Source organism: Phyllobates terribilis, unplaced genomic scaffold, assembly GCF_046119375.1.
Source record: "Phyllobates terribilis strain yellow unplaced genomic scaffold, ASM4611937v1 Scaffold_3__8_contigs__length_932513732, whole genome shotgun sequence".
NCBI classification, from domain to species: Eukaryota; Metazoa; Chordata; class Amphibia; order Anura; family Dendrobatidae; genus Phyllobates; species Phyllobates terribilis.
Window position 1 is genome coordinate 537,351,361 of NW_027362763.1, and position 14,611 is coordinate 537,365,971.

Sequence of the window (14,611 nt, forward strand, 5' to 3'; positions counted from 1 at the left end):
ACTGATACATGGATATTACACATGCATGTTAGTACAATAATAAGAAAATAATGTACAATAGTACAAAGATAAAAGAAGGAAAATACCTTAATATTATATCAGATATGATAAACAGCATTATGTTATGCGATGGCATGGTGAGGCTTAACTTTCTAAGTAAGAGATCCAAACAGTTAATCTGGTATGCAAGGGTCATTTTGAAACTTATTTGATGAATATCAGGTATCTTGAGCAGGGGTGTAATAAAACTGTGCGAATATTAATAAATTCAATGAAAGTTTCTCGCAAAAAAGAGAATAGTGTTATGGTAAATATTTATACTTTGCTTTATTATTTAGACAAATCATATATCTTTGATCATTTTGTATTTTAATATTAGCTTTATAAGTGTTATTCATAAATAGCAGGGTGTTGTCTCTGATATATAGATGTATTAAAGCCTTCCTTGTTTCTGAATGTATAGTAAACTACACTGCTCAAAAAAATAAAGGGAACACTCAAATAACACATCCTAGATATGAATGAATGAAATATTCTCATTGAATACTTTGTTCTGTACAAAGTTGAATGTGTTGACAACAAAATCACACAAAAATCATCAATGGAAATCAAATTTATTAACCAATGGAGGCCTGGATTTGGAGTCACCCCCAAAATTAAAGTGGAAAAACACACTACAGGCTGATCCAACATTGATGTAATGTCCTTAAAACAAGTCAAAATGAGGCTCAGTATTGTGTGTGTGGCCTCCACGTGCCTGTATGACCTCCCTACAATGCCTGGGCATGCTCCTGATGAGGTTGCGGATGGTCTCAGGATATAGCCAGATCCTAAGGAATGCAGCAGAATACATAATTTACAACTTTGTTTTTCCCAACTTATCTTCCTTTTTAGGTAACGTAATGTAAGCCATTCCCACTTTCCTTGTCTTTGTGGTTTGTAATAAAAACATGTAACCAGGCATCTGAGGGCAGACAAGTTTGGGACACAGACAGAATTGGTTGTGTTTCTCTTGTCTCCGATAGATCAACTCCCTGATTTGATCAAAACTGGCATCAATGGTTAACAAAGAATTTTTAAAGTATTTTTTATAGAACCAGAAAGGACCTGGGGGAAGTAAGATATTAACGGAGAACCCCAGACTTGAACCCCAAAATGAGCTGGGCATTGCCTTTGTTTATATACAAAGTGTTAATATGCCACTATAACATTCACCTTGTTCAGCCATGTGGATTTTTTAGGTGGATATGTGTCTATCCATTGTATGGCTATTGTATGGCTATTGTCTTCCTTCCCATAAATAATTCACAAAAGTTTGAACATAGTAAGGACACATTTCTTCATCCAAAATACCAAAAAAGGCTTAACAATGGGTCTAGAGAGATCAGCATTTCTATGATCTTAGAGATAATTCCCTCCAGAAAGATTGAATAGCCTACAGTCCCAAATCAGATGCCAGAAATCTGCTTATGGAGTGCCGCACTTTGGGCAGAGAGTATCTGTCAATCTACCCATTTTGTGTTTCCTCAGAGGAGTTAAATAGCTTTTATGATGGATGATATATAACTGTATTACCTTATCATTCACTATGGATGAGACATAAAAATTAGATTCCAAGAGATCAGGAATCTGATCCTCTGTTAAAGGGAAACTGTCAGTAGGAGCATCCCTCCTAAGCCGTATATATAGGCATGCAGGTCATAGAAAGTTGAATGAAACAATACCTTGAAATCTGTGATCCGATGTCTTATTCCAGAGACATCTACATTTTTCTTATATATAAATGAGCTGTTAAGATTTATGGGCCAAACATAGATCTGCATGAAAATCTAAATATAGAGCAGATTTTAAATGAATGGGGGCATTAACAGTGTAAGACATGTAATGACTGACACTTTGCTCTCATAATCACACACAGCTCTGCAGTGAGAACTGACACAGTATAGCCGAACTGACACAGTACAGCAGAAGTGAACTTTGTTTCATTACAAACACATTTGCATCAGCAGTTGTCCTCTCATAGTCATGACAGCTCTGCTGCAGAGCTGTGTCTGATTACAACCAACACAGAACAGCAAAATTGAACCTTGTCTCATTACAAACACAGCAAGCACATTTGCAGTTGTCCTGTCACAGTGCTATCAGCTCTGCTGTACTGCCCTTCCCCCACACTGGCTGCCTGTGAGATGGAAGTTGAAGCACTATAAGAGGACACATGCAGATGTGTCAGATATAATTACACACAGCTCTATTGTACTGTGTTAGCTCTGCTGTACTGTGTTAGCTCTGCTCTGCTGTACTGAGTTGGTTCTGATCTCACTGCAAAACTGTGTGTGATTATGAGAGCAAAGTGTCAGTCATTATATGTCTCACATTGGTAACGCTCTCTTTAATTTAAAATAAGCTCTGGAGGCAGATCCTCATGTAGATCAGTGTCCAGCCCATAGATCTTAACAGCTCATTTACATATAAGAAAAATGTGGATTTCTCTGGAATAAGACATTGGATCACAGATATCAAGGTATCATTTTATTCAGTTTTCTATGACCTACATGCCCATATAGTTGATACTGCTGACAGATTCCCTTTAAAGATGGGATTTTTGCTCTCCATTTATCTATAACTGGAAATCAATCATTGGTTGACTTAGAAAAAATAAAGAATGAATGTAACCTGAAAACTAGACTACCTGGGCCCTGGGATCTGATAATACCAATAAAGAGGATTGAGGAAAAAGAAGTATGAGGCTCTGGAAATTGCATATTAAAAACATGACAAATTTGAAGGTATCTAAAAAAATATAGATTGTTCAATTGAAAATGGATTTGAAGTTGTTCAAATGAGCAAAAGAACCCGGACTCCAGGAAATCACTTACTGCGTTTATCCCATTATTCTCCCACTACAGGAAGTCTTGAAATATTGCAATTTGGTTCAGGCCTAAATCCCTCCACGACGGAGTTTCCAGAGGGGTGCCCACCCATCTAAATATTTTCTTAGTTTCCACTCAGACCTTCTGGACTACCCTGTTTATAGGGGCAATCTGGGCTTCACTCTACCAGGGGATTCCAGCACAGGCCGTAAGTGCTCCATAGTTAAGCAGTCTGCAATGTGGCATTCAGGGGTCGTAAGAGCACCAGCACCCGCTAATAGCCATGGACCCAGGTATTTAAGCTGTCCAGTTACTTTAGATAAGAACATATTGGGTAAGGCCATAGCAGCATCAAACTTAGGGTGCTGCAGCATAGCAAGTTGTAATTTTGATCTAGAGCAGCCTTTATATAAAGGATATAAACATGGAATCTAGAGAACAAAAGAAAGAATGTGAGATTGAGGTGAAGATGAGCTGCAATATGTATAAACACTTTGGCTGTATAATAATTTTAATAAGGCTTATTCTACCTGCCACTGAGATTGGTAATGAGTTCTATAACTTAAATGTATCCTTAAAAGCAGAGACAAGTGGTAAAACATTGAGCAATATCATATCAGGTGTGTTACATGTGATTATGATGTCCAGGTACTTAAATTGGAAGACTACCCTTAAACTATGTATAGTAGAGTTAAGAAAACCACATCTAGATGAATAGATCAAAAAGGATGTAGTTCCTTTAATCAGAAGACCTGAGTATGATCGAAAGGTTCCTTATCAACCAACTCTATAGCTTTTGGAATAGACATGTCAGGATAATAGGAGGTCATCCGACTACAATGTGGGATGATCTTCACCAGATTCATGGGCCACTCCTTTTTAGATCTCATCTGATCACCGTATAATAGCAAGAGTTTCAGTCGCTAAGGCAAACAATATGGGTGACAAGGGACAACCCTGACGGGTGCCCCCATGTAGTGTAAAGGATGAAGACAATGAGCCATTTTATTGAACTGCAGTCCTCTATATAAGGCCAAGTTCACATGTCCATTAATCATCCATAAGAACGGATTCAGCAGCAATCCATTGACAAAAAAGTTGTGCAGACCTGAAAAAAACTGATTTCAACTGGATCCGTTTTGTTAACATTGAAGTCTATGGAAAACAGATCTGTTAAATAGACATCCGTTGTTTTCCCATTAAAAGGATCTGTGACCTCAAGAAGAGAGATCACAGAGGAGAAATTGTAAGTAACGTGAGAAGAGAGATGGAAATCTACGAGTTAGGTGGAACTCAGAGAGAATCATCTGCAAGTAACATCAGGAAAAGAGGTCAGAGAGGGAAAGCTGCATGTAATCTCTGGAAGAGAGATCAGAGAGGGGCAGCCGCATGTAATCTCTGGAAGAGAGATCAGAGAGGGGCAGCCGCATGTAATCTCTGGAAGAGAGATCAGAGAGGGGCAGCCGCATGTAATCTCTGGAAGAGAGATCAGAGAGGGGCAGCCGCATGTAATCTCTGGAAGAGAGATCAGAGAGGGGCAGCCGCATGTAATCTCTGGAAGAGAGATCAGAGAGGGGCAGCCGCATGTAATCTCTGGAAGAGAGATCAGAGAGCGGCAGCCGCATGTAATCTCTGGAAGAGAGATCAGAGAGGGGCAGTTGCAAGTGACATCAGGAAGAGCGGTCAGAGAGAGGAACCTGCAAGTGACATCAGGAAGAGAGATCAGAGATGTGAAGCTGAAAGTGACACCATTTATAAAGGTCAGAGAGGGGAAGAATCTATTGACCTCAGGAAGAGGCCAGAGAGGGTCATCTGCAAGTGACATCGGGATAAGAGGTCAGAGAGGGGAAGCTTCACGTGACCCTTGAAGAGATATGTGAGAGTGAAAGCTGCAAGTGACATCAGGAAAATAAATCAGAGAAGGAGCCTGCAAGTGACCTCAGGAACAAAGGGTGAAAGCTGCAAGTGGCATCTAGGAAGAGAACGCAAAGCCTTTTATGGTAATATTTCCTTCTTAAGTTGCTTGTAAATTAGCAGAAGAGCATGATATTCAATATCTCAAGTTTAGATTACATAGCAAAAACCTGAGGACAGATTCCCCTTAATGGTTTTACATTAAAATGTAAGTTCAGGAACCTCTATGACCATCTATAATGGTGCTTAGTTTACACGTTTGTTGAAATGTTATTTATTTCTTACCCCACAGAACCTGATAGAAGCAAATAGACATCTAGTACATATGCAAGATGTGGCTCTACTGAGATGTGCCAATGAAGACATAAGTGCATCCCTGAGGTACTGTTACAAGCTTGTCTCTGATTGTGGCAATGATACAATGCAGACCCTCCTGAGACCAGGGCTATCCTCTGCGCATTATAATGGAAACCAGCAGTGAGCACTATATGTGTCTGAAACTAGCATAAATCTTAAAATCATTGAACACAACCTTTCTTACGCTAACTCATAAAAATGCTTCTAGCATCACACGTGTTTGCTCAAACTACTAGCAGTGTTATCGTAATCTGGAAAATGATTTGCCATGCCCAGCATACATGAAACAACACATATTTAAAGACCAGATCTGTTAACAGTAGTTGGATTTCCTTCATCTTGCCAGTAATTGTTTGTCACGTCAATCACTTCTGAATACACATTTTGCAAAACGGTAAAAGTCAATCTTTGCATAAATTCCACTTCTAGAATATCAGCAATGGTATTTAACATTTTTTTCATTGATTGTCAAATTTGGATATTGAGAAGAAAAATGTCATGGTTTAGAAGGAGAAATATTATTTACTTAATTATGGAATGAAGTGCTTAAAGGGGTTTTCCACTTACAGGAAAATAGACCCCAAATGCCCTCCCCTGGACCAGCACCTTCTGGGTGTTTGGACTGCAGTAGTGCTGTCATGTTGAGAGCATACATCCACGCTGTAGCCAATCACTAACTGCAGAGTCTCATGCCATCTATCCTGGTTATTGGCTACAACAGTGACGCACACAGTCAACGTGAGACATCACCGCTGCAGCCCAAACACCAGCAACATGGAGCTGGTGCTGGACCCGTGGAGGAGTGAGCATATACTCTGTTATTTTAGGTATTTCACAGTGTCTGGGGTCCACTTTCCTAAAAGTGGAAAACCCCTTTAAGAAATGCATGAGGCCTCTCTCCTGCATCTTTGATATTAAGCAAAGTCTTTCTGGAGGGTTTTAAACAAATGTAAATATAATGGTGGCATGTTTTCCCTTACATAGCAGATTTTCTAAATTTATCAATAGTGTAGATATGAATTATGCAGTCATGATGAAAATTGAGTATAATAAAAGTTCAGCTCATTTTGTAGTGACGTTCCTTATGTTTGCACAGGATCTTTGAACACATCAGCGACTTGAGTCTCTTTCTTTTCAACGATGCACTAGTGATTTCAAGTCGGCACATTTCCTATGTACCTTTCAGGCATACATCAAAGACGTCCTACCAGTTTATGGCCTCAGTGTCTTTGCTAAGGTTACTGGTGGAAGACAATCCAGACACAAAATGTAAGTTGGAATACACCTGTCTTTTGTTCGTTCTCTTAACTACTAAATCACAGTCTGTAACATTTTGACACATACACTTTATATACTATTTTAACTTTTTTGTATTTTTGGTAACATTTTAAAACATTAAAGTTAATATAAAATGTTAGAAAGAAGAAAAGATTAGTTCAATTCAAAGTTAAAAATAAATAAATAAATCTTTTGGGAAAAACCACTTGATTTGTACTTTGAAAAAGACAGAGTCTTTTCTCTTCTGAGTTTTCAGAGCAGAAACTGTATTTTTGAGAAAAATTTCAAGTTTCCACTCCAAAACCTCCTCGAAAAACTGTGTGTGTGCACAGCCGTTTATTGATTACTGTCATTTTGAAGCAATTACATGTAAACAGGCCAGCTAGAATTCTTTAAGGAAAGTTCCTACGATGAGTTCTTGATGCTGAGTATTTTTACTATTCAAAAAACCCATCGTCTTGGGGTTCCAGCATAGTGGATGGGATTTATAGATATCTCTCGCCCACTAAGCTTCTTTTTTTAAGCTGCATAAATTGACCTGCAGTGCATTTTCTTAAATCCTCAACATGTCAGTTTTTTTTTGGAGTATGTGGAGTTTTGTGTGTAGATTTGTCCTATAAAATTGCATTAGATGCAGAAAATCTGCAGGTAAAAACTCTTGACTTCTTTGTGAGCTTCCATTGCGGAAAGTTTTGTCAAAGTCAAATCCCAGGAAGTATCAAAAGCAAAGTATCTTTATTTAACAGGAAATACCAAAAAGAGACAAGAACCGCAGAGTCAAAAATGTAATAAAAAAATGCAAATAACCCAATTTACCTAAGGCCACATGCACACGTTGAGTATTTGGTCAGTATCTGTAAGATAAAAATCAGGAGTGAGTGAAAAATCCAGAAGTGGTGACTTTTTTTTTTTATTATACTTTTCCTCTGAGGCCATGGCCCCACTATCAGTATTTGGTCAGTATTTTTTCTCAGGAGTAGGAGCCAAAACCAGGAGCGGGTGATAAATGCAGAATTGGTGACTTGTTTCTATTATACCTTTTCTCTGATTGTTCCTCACCTGGTTTTGGCTCCCAACTCCTGAGAAAAAATACTGACCGAATACTGACCAAATACTGATAGTGGGGCTAGTGACCTAACTGTTCCACTCCTGGTTTTGGCTTACAGATACGGAGATAAAAAACTCACCAAATGGGTGCAGAAATGCTGCAGAAAATCTGCAACATTAAAAACTCACCAAATCCTCATAGTGTGAACTTAGCCTAAAGGGTCATTTATTAATGTATATCCTTCTCTTACAGATGTGAAGAATGCATTCCGTCTCCAAGGTCCAAAGCGTCAGTGGATCTGTTCTACTAGTACAGAAGAGGAGAAGTTCACCTGGCTTTCTGCATGTCAAAGTGCTATTTATGCCAGTATTGAAAAGCGATAAATCCACATTTAGAGTATTGTGTGCAAATTCGAATTTTCATGTTACTGGATTATGAAAAAAATATTTGCTTAAATAATCATGTTTTAAATGTGATTTTTGATTAATATATATTTAAATCACCATTCAGTTACATCAGCAGGCAGCACAATCCGTCTGACAGTGCTTGCAGAAATCAACCTCATTCACGTTAATGGAACCAATTTTCAGAGCTGCGTGTGAACATACTGTTACTATACACATCTTTCCATCTATGGTCTTTCCACTGATGACTAAAAGAAACAATCTATAAAATTATGTGGTAAACTTTAACCCCTTAGTGACGGAGCCAATTTTGGTCTACCTGACCAATTTCCAGTTTTCAATTTTGACATGTGTCACTTTGTTATAATAACTCTAGAATTCTTCCACATATTCCTGTAATTTTGAAATTATTTATTTTTGTGACACATAGTACTTTATGTTGGTGGTAAATTTAAGGCAATATGTTTAGCTTTTATTTATGAAAATATCGAAATGTTGCCTAAAATTTAGAAATGTGCCCAATTTTCAAACTCTGCACTTTTATACTCTTAAGGCTATGGTCACACTATCAGTATTTGGTCAGTATTTCACATCAGTACTTGTAAGGCAAAACCAGGAGTGGGTGAAAAATGCAAAAGTGGTGACGTGTTTCTATTATACTTTCCCTCTGATTGTTCCACTCCTGATTTTGGCTTACAATACTGATGTAAAATACTGACCAAATACTCCGCATGTAACCGTGGCCTAAACCAGACAGTCATACCATGTAAAAAAAAGAAAACAACATTTAATCCCTTTACCCCAGAAGGCTGTTTGCACGTTAATGACCGGGCCAATTTTTACAATTCTGACCACCGTCACTTTATGAGGTAATTACTCTGGAACGCTTCAACGGATCCCGCTGATTCTGAGATTGTTTTTTTCGTGACATATTGTACTTCATGATGGTGGTAAAATTTATTTGACATGGCTTGCGTTTAATTCTGAAAAAATCAGAAATTTGGTGAAAATTTAGCAATTTTCATGCCCTTAAATCAGAGATATGTCACACAAATAGTTAATAAATAACATTTCCACATGTCTACCTTACATCAGCCGAATTTTGTAACCAAATTTTTTTTTGTTAGGGAGCTATAAGGGTTAAAAGTTGACCAGCGATTTCTAATTTTTCCTACAAAATTTACAAAACCATTTTTTTAGGGACCACATCACATTTGAAGTGACTTTGAGGGGCCTTTATGACAGAAAATACCCCAAAGTGGCACCATTCTAAAAACTGCACCCCTCAAGGTGCTAAAAAAAAAACACATTCAAGAAGTTTATTAACCTTTCAGGTGCTTGACAGGAATTTTTGGAATGTGGAAGAAAATTAACCTTTTTTCACAAAACTTTTACTTTAGACCCAAATTTTTTTTATTTTTGCAAGGGTGATATGAAACAATGGACCCCAAAATTTGTTGTGCAATGTCTCCTCAGCGCGCCAATACCCCATATGTGGGGGACAACCACTGTTTGGGCGCACGGCATGGCTCGGAAGGGAAAACAGTGGAAACCCCCAAGTGACACAATTTTGGAAACTAGACCACTCAGGGAACTTATCTAGGTGTGTGGTGAGTACCTTGAACCCTCAGGTGCTTCACAGAAATGTACAGTTAGGTCCATATATATTTGGACAGAGACAACATTTTTCTAATTTTGGTTCTAGACATTACCACAATGAATTTTAAACAAAACAATTCAGATGCAGTTGAAGTTCAGACTTCCAGCTTTCATTTGAGGGTATCCACATTAAAATTGGATGAAGAGTTTAGGAGTTTCAGCTCCTTAACATGTGCCACCCTGTTTTTAAAGGGACCAAAAGTAATTGGACAATTGACTCCAAGGCTATTTCATGGACAGGTGTGGGCAATCCCTTCGTTATGTCATTCTCAATTAAGTATATAAAAGGCCTGGAGTTGATTTGAGGTGTGGTGCTTGCATTTGGAAGGTTTTGGTGTGAAGTAAACATGCGGTCAAAGGAGCTCTCCATGCAGGTGAAACAAGCCATCCTTAAGCTGCAAAAACATAAAAAACCCATCCAAGAAATTGCTACAATATTAGGAGTGGCAAAATCTACAGTTTGGTACATCCTGAGAAAGAAAGAAAGCACTGGTGAACTCATCAATGCAAAAAGACCTGGGCGCCCACGGAAGACAACAGTGGTGGATGATCGCAGAATAATCTCCCCATGGTGAAGAGAAACCCCTTCACAAACGGCCAACCAAGTGAACAACACTCTCCAGGAGGTAGGCGTATCAATATCCAAATCTACCATAAAGAGAAGACTGCATGAAAGTAAATACAGAGGGTTCACTGCACGGTGCAAGCCACTCATAAGCATCAAGAATAAAAAGGCTAGACTGGACTTTGCCAAAAAACATCTAAAAAAGCCAGCACAGTTCTGGAAGAACATTCTTTGGACAAATGAAACCAATATCAACATCTACCAGAATGATGGAAAGAGAAAAGTATGGTGAAGGCGTGGTACAGCTCATGATCCAAAGCATACCACATCATCTGTAAAACACGGCGGAGGCAGTGTGATGGCTTGGGCATGCATGGCTGCCAGTGGCACTGGGTCACTAGTGTTTATTGATGATGTGACGCAGGACAGAAGCAGCCGAATGAATTCTGATGTATTTAGAGCCATACTGTGTGCTCAGATCCAGCCAAATGCAGCCAAACTGATTGGTCGTTGTTTCATACTACAGATGGACAATGACCCAAAACATAAAGCCAAAGCAGCCCAGGAGTTTATTAAAGCAAAAAAGTGGAATATTCTTGAATGGCCCAGTCAATCACCTGATCTCAACCCAATTGAGCATGCATTTCACTTCTCAAAGACTAAACTACAGACAGAAAGGCCCACAAACAAACAGCAACTGAAAACCACTGCAGTGAAGGCCTGGCAGATCATCAAAAAGGAGGAAACGCAGCGTCTGGTGATGTCCATGAGTTCAAGACTTCAGGCAGTCATTGCCAACCAAGTACTAGAAATGAACATTTTATTTACAATTATTTAATCTGTCCAATTACTTTTGGTCCCTTTAAAAACAGGGTGACACATGTTAAGGAGCTGAAACTCCTAAACTCTTCATCCAGTTTTAATGTGGATACCCTCAAATGAAAGCTGAAAGTCATGAACTTCAACTGCATCTGAATTGTTTTGTTTAAAATTCATTGTGGTAATGTCTTGAACCAAAATTAGAAAAATGTTGTCTCTGTCCAAATATATATGGACCTAACTGTATAACATTGAGCCGTAAAAATAAAATTTACACATTTTTCCCACAAAAATGTTTTTTTTTCCAGACCCAAAGTTTGCGTTTCATAAGGGTAACAGGAGAAATTGCGCCATACTATTTGTTGTGCTATTTCTCCTGAGTAAGCAAATCCTACTAATATTATAAATGCGAAAGTTTGTGAGTATGTATGTTTGTTACTCTTTCACGAAAAAACTACTGGACGGATTTGCATGAAACTTTACAGTAATATAGATTATACATCGGAATAACATATAGGCTACAATTTGTAATGATTTTATGTAATTTTGGTCGTAATATAACGATACATGTCAATTAAGTCGGAAAAAAATCTGGCCTCTGAGAGCTCTCTTATATACACACATACACAGGTGATATTTAAATGGCTGATTTACAGCAGTCAGAAGAGATTGATAATACAATAATTTACCCATAGTGGATCATTGTATAGTGAGGTCACAGTTGCCGCCTGTCCACAGTCAGAATACAGGGGTGATCATATACCGTGGCCAGGTACAAGTGTGGCACAGGGGGTTCACACACGACCCCCAGGGACTGACATTTCCTAGAAACTTTGGCAGCTGTCAGTCATGAGCTCACCCTGATACATTACACTCTGGAAACAGCTGAAGGGAGAAGGATAATTTATGACATTTTCTCAGACTTAAAAAAAAAAACAAAAAAAAAAAACACAGAAAACAGCCCATATGTCAGGAACAGGTTACTAGGGAACTACACGTCCCAGCACGGCCTGCCCGCGCCCACAGCCCGGGGGGAGTGTGAGGCTTCCTCCTGCAGGTTGCCGGGCCGTCATTGTCCTCACACAGGGGGTCCCCGCCGCCATTGTCCCTCCACATAACACCGTATAATAAAACATGCGCTCACCTGCGCCAGCAGCTGCAGCCGGGAAAGTTCCGAGCGCCTCACCTGGGCGGAGGGGAAGTGACTCACACACGGAGAGGGGCAGTAACCTGAGCGCGGCTCCATGGAGGATGCACACACTGCAGCCTGACAGCACCGGCAGCAGCGCTACACAAATGGCGTCCTCCCCTCCTGTGTGCAGCACAGCCCTGTGTGTGTGCAGTGCTGCATGTCACCCACAGCACCAGCAGGCTGCTCTCAGCTCCCACAGAGCACTGGGAATGGTTGCTATGGGTAACCGCGCCACAGCTGCTCCTCATAGACCAGTCATATACAACTGATATCGTCTGTACAGCGATCGTAATATAACTAATTAGATTGTTTTAGTATTTTGTTTGAACTTTATTAAGTACCTATTTTGTAATTAGTACTTATAAAAATGCCGCGAAAGCGTAAGTCTAACATTTCGCAAAGCTCTAATAAAGCCCGAGCTATGAAAATAATTAGACGTGATGAGACGTCTCAATAAGCCGAGCAACGAAGGCCTGAGCAGGCGGTGCGTTGTGCGGCAAATAGAGCTGCAGAGACTCCAGAACAATCCCAAGCCCGACGTGAACGGAATGCGGAGTTTTTGTCATCTCAACGGGCTGCTGAAACTCAAGAACAGTCCCAAGCCCGACGTGAACAGCATGCGGAGTATCTGGCGTCTCAACGGGCTGCTGAAACTCCAGAACAGTCCCAAGCCCAACGTGAACAGCATGCGGAGTATCTGGCGTCTCAACGGGCTGCTGAAACTCCAGAACAGTCCCAAGCCCAACGTGAACAGCATGCGGAGTATCTGGCGTCTCAACGGGCTGCTGAAACTCAAGAACAGTCCCAAGCTCGACGTCAGCAGCAAGCGACTTACATGGCGTCCCAAAGAGCCACTGAAATTCATGAAATGGCCGAATCTCGCAGACGCACTGTTGCTGAAAGGGCAGCACAGCGACGTCAAACATTTACAAGAAATACATGGATATTGTTTAATAAAGCTGCATTTGAGTATGACGATACTCTTGATTATGAAACTCACAAGCTTATAAAAATAGAAGCAATGACCATAGATTGCAAATATTGCGGAGCTCTTAAGTGGAAAGAGGAAGCAGCAGGTATGTGTTGTTTGGGCGGGAAAGTAGCTCTTCCTTATATAGACGAGCCAGTTCAACCTTTAAAAGAGCTTTTCTCTAATGAAACTGATGAATCTCGCCTTTTTCTAAATAATATAAGAAAATACAACATGCGCTTTCATATGACGTCTTTTGGAGCAGATCAAATTGTCTCAATGCCAGGGTTTTGCCCGACCTTTACAATACAAGGACAAGTATACCACCGTATCGGTTCTTTAATTCCTACGTCCATTTCGGAACCACAATTTTTACAAGTTTATTTCATAGGTGACGAAGAAGAACAAGTCAACAGGCGTACTGAGTGCGTGCAAAGCGTAGATAGAAACATAGTTAAAAAATTACGAGTACTTCACGACCACAACATTTTGGTGCATGAATTTAAAACGGCTAGAGACAGAATGATCAATGACGATCATTTCAAAGTAGTGATTCACCCAGACCGTGTACCACGTGGTCAACATGAGAGACAATTCAATGCCCCTACTACAAATGAAATAGCTGCTGTAATAGTTAGTAGCGAACAAACTATGTCTCGGGACATCGTTGTGCAGCCGCGCGATGGCATGCTCACTAGGGTTCCCGATACACATAGATTCTATGACGCTCTCGAGTACCCAATAATTTTTTGGAAAGGACAAGAGGGGTACAGCATTGATATTCCTCAGATAAATCCAATTACCAAAGAAGCAATGCCAAGCAAAAAGGTGTCCTGCAAAGATTTTTATGCCTTTCATTTGATGGTCCGTCGCAGCGATTTTAATTTGATGCTTAAGTGTAGGCTCCTACTTCATCAGTTTCTGGTCGACATGTATGTAAAGATGGAAAGTGAGCGCTTAAGGTTCATTTCTTTAAATAAAAAAAAACTGCGCGCAGAAAATTATATTCACTTGCAAGATGCAATAAGAAATGATGCGGATTTGGATCCAAATAACTTAGGTCAGATGGTGATTCTCCCGTCATCATTTGTAAATAGCCCGAGATAGCTACACGAATACACACAAGATGCGTTCACATATGTACGTAATTATGGGAGGCCTGATTTATTTATTACAATGACTTGCAACCCCGCTTGGCCAGAAATCACCAAAGAGCTTATGGCTGGTCAAAATTCAACGGACAGACATGACTTAACAGCTCGAGTATTTAGAATAAAAGTACAGAAGTTGGTAGCTCTACTTACAAAAGGTAACATATTTGATGATATGCAATGCTTCATGTACTCGATCGAGTGGCAAAAGCGAGGTTTGCCTCATGTGCACTTACTGCTGTGGTTAAAGGAAAAATTGCATCCGAACCAAATTGACGAAATCATATGTGCTGAGATACCAAACCCAGAAACTGATCAAAAGCTCTATGATACAGTGACAAAGAATATGATTCACGGGCCATGTGGTACATTCAATTCTTCATC

General features: G+C 39.7%; 1 protein-coding gene across 1 annotated transcript in view; it reads left to right on the forward strand.

Moving 5' to 3' along the window:
* The window catches only part of ECT2L (epithelial cell transforming 2 like), a 121,883-nt gene extending 112,342 nt beyond the window's left edge, over positions 1 to 9,541 (forward strand). Inside the window, exons 21-23 of the mRNA XM_073671336.1 lie at positions 5,077 to 5,165; positions 6,238 to 6,410; positions 7,720 to 9,541. Of these exons, the coding sequence (XP_073527437.1) occupies positions 5,077 to 5,165; positions 6,238 to 6,410; positions 7,720 to 7,850 (393 nt within the window). The 3' untranslated portion in view covers positions 7,851 to 9,541. The remainder of the gene's footprint in view (positions 1 to 5,076; positions 5,166 to 6,237; positions 6,411 to 7,719) is intronic.
* Positions 9,542 to 14,611: the final 5,070 nt, after the last annotated feature.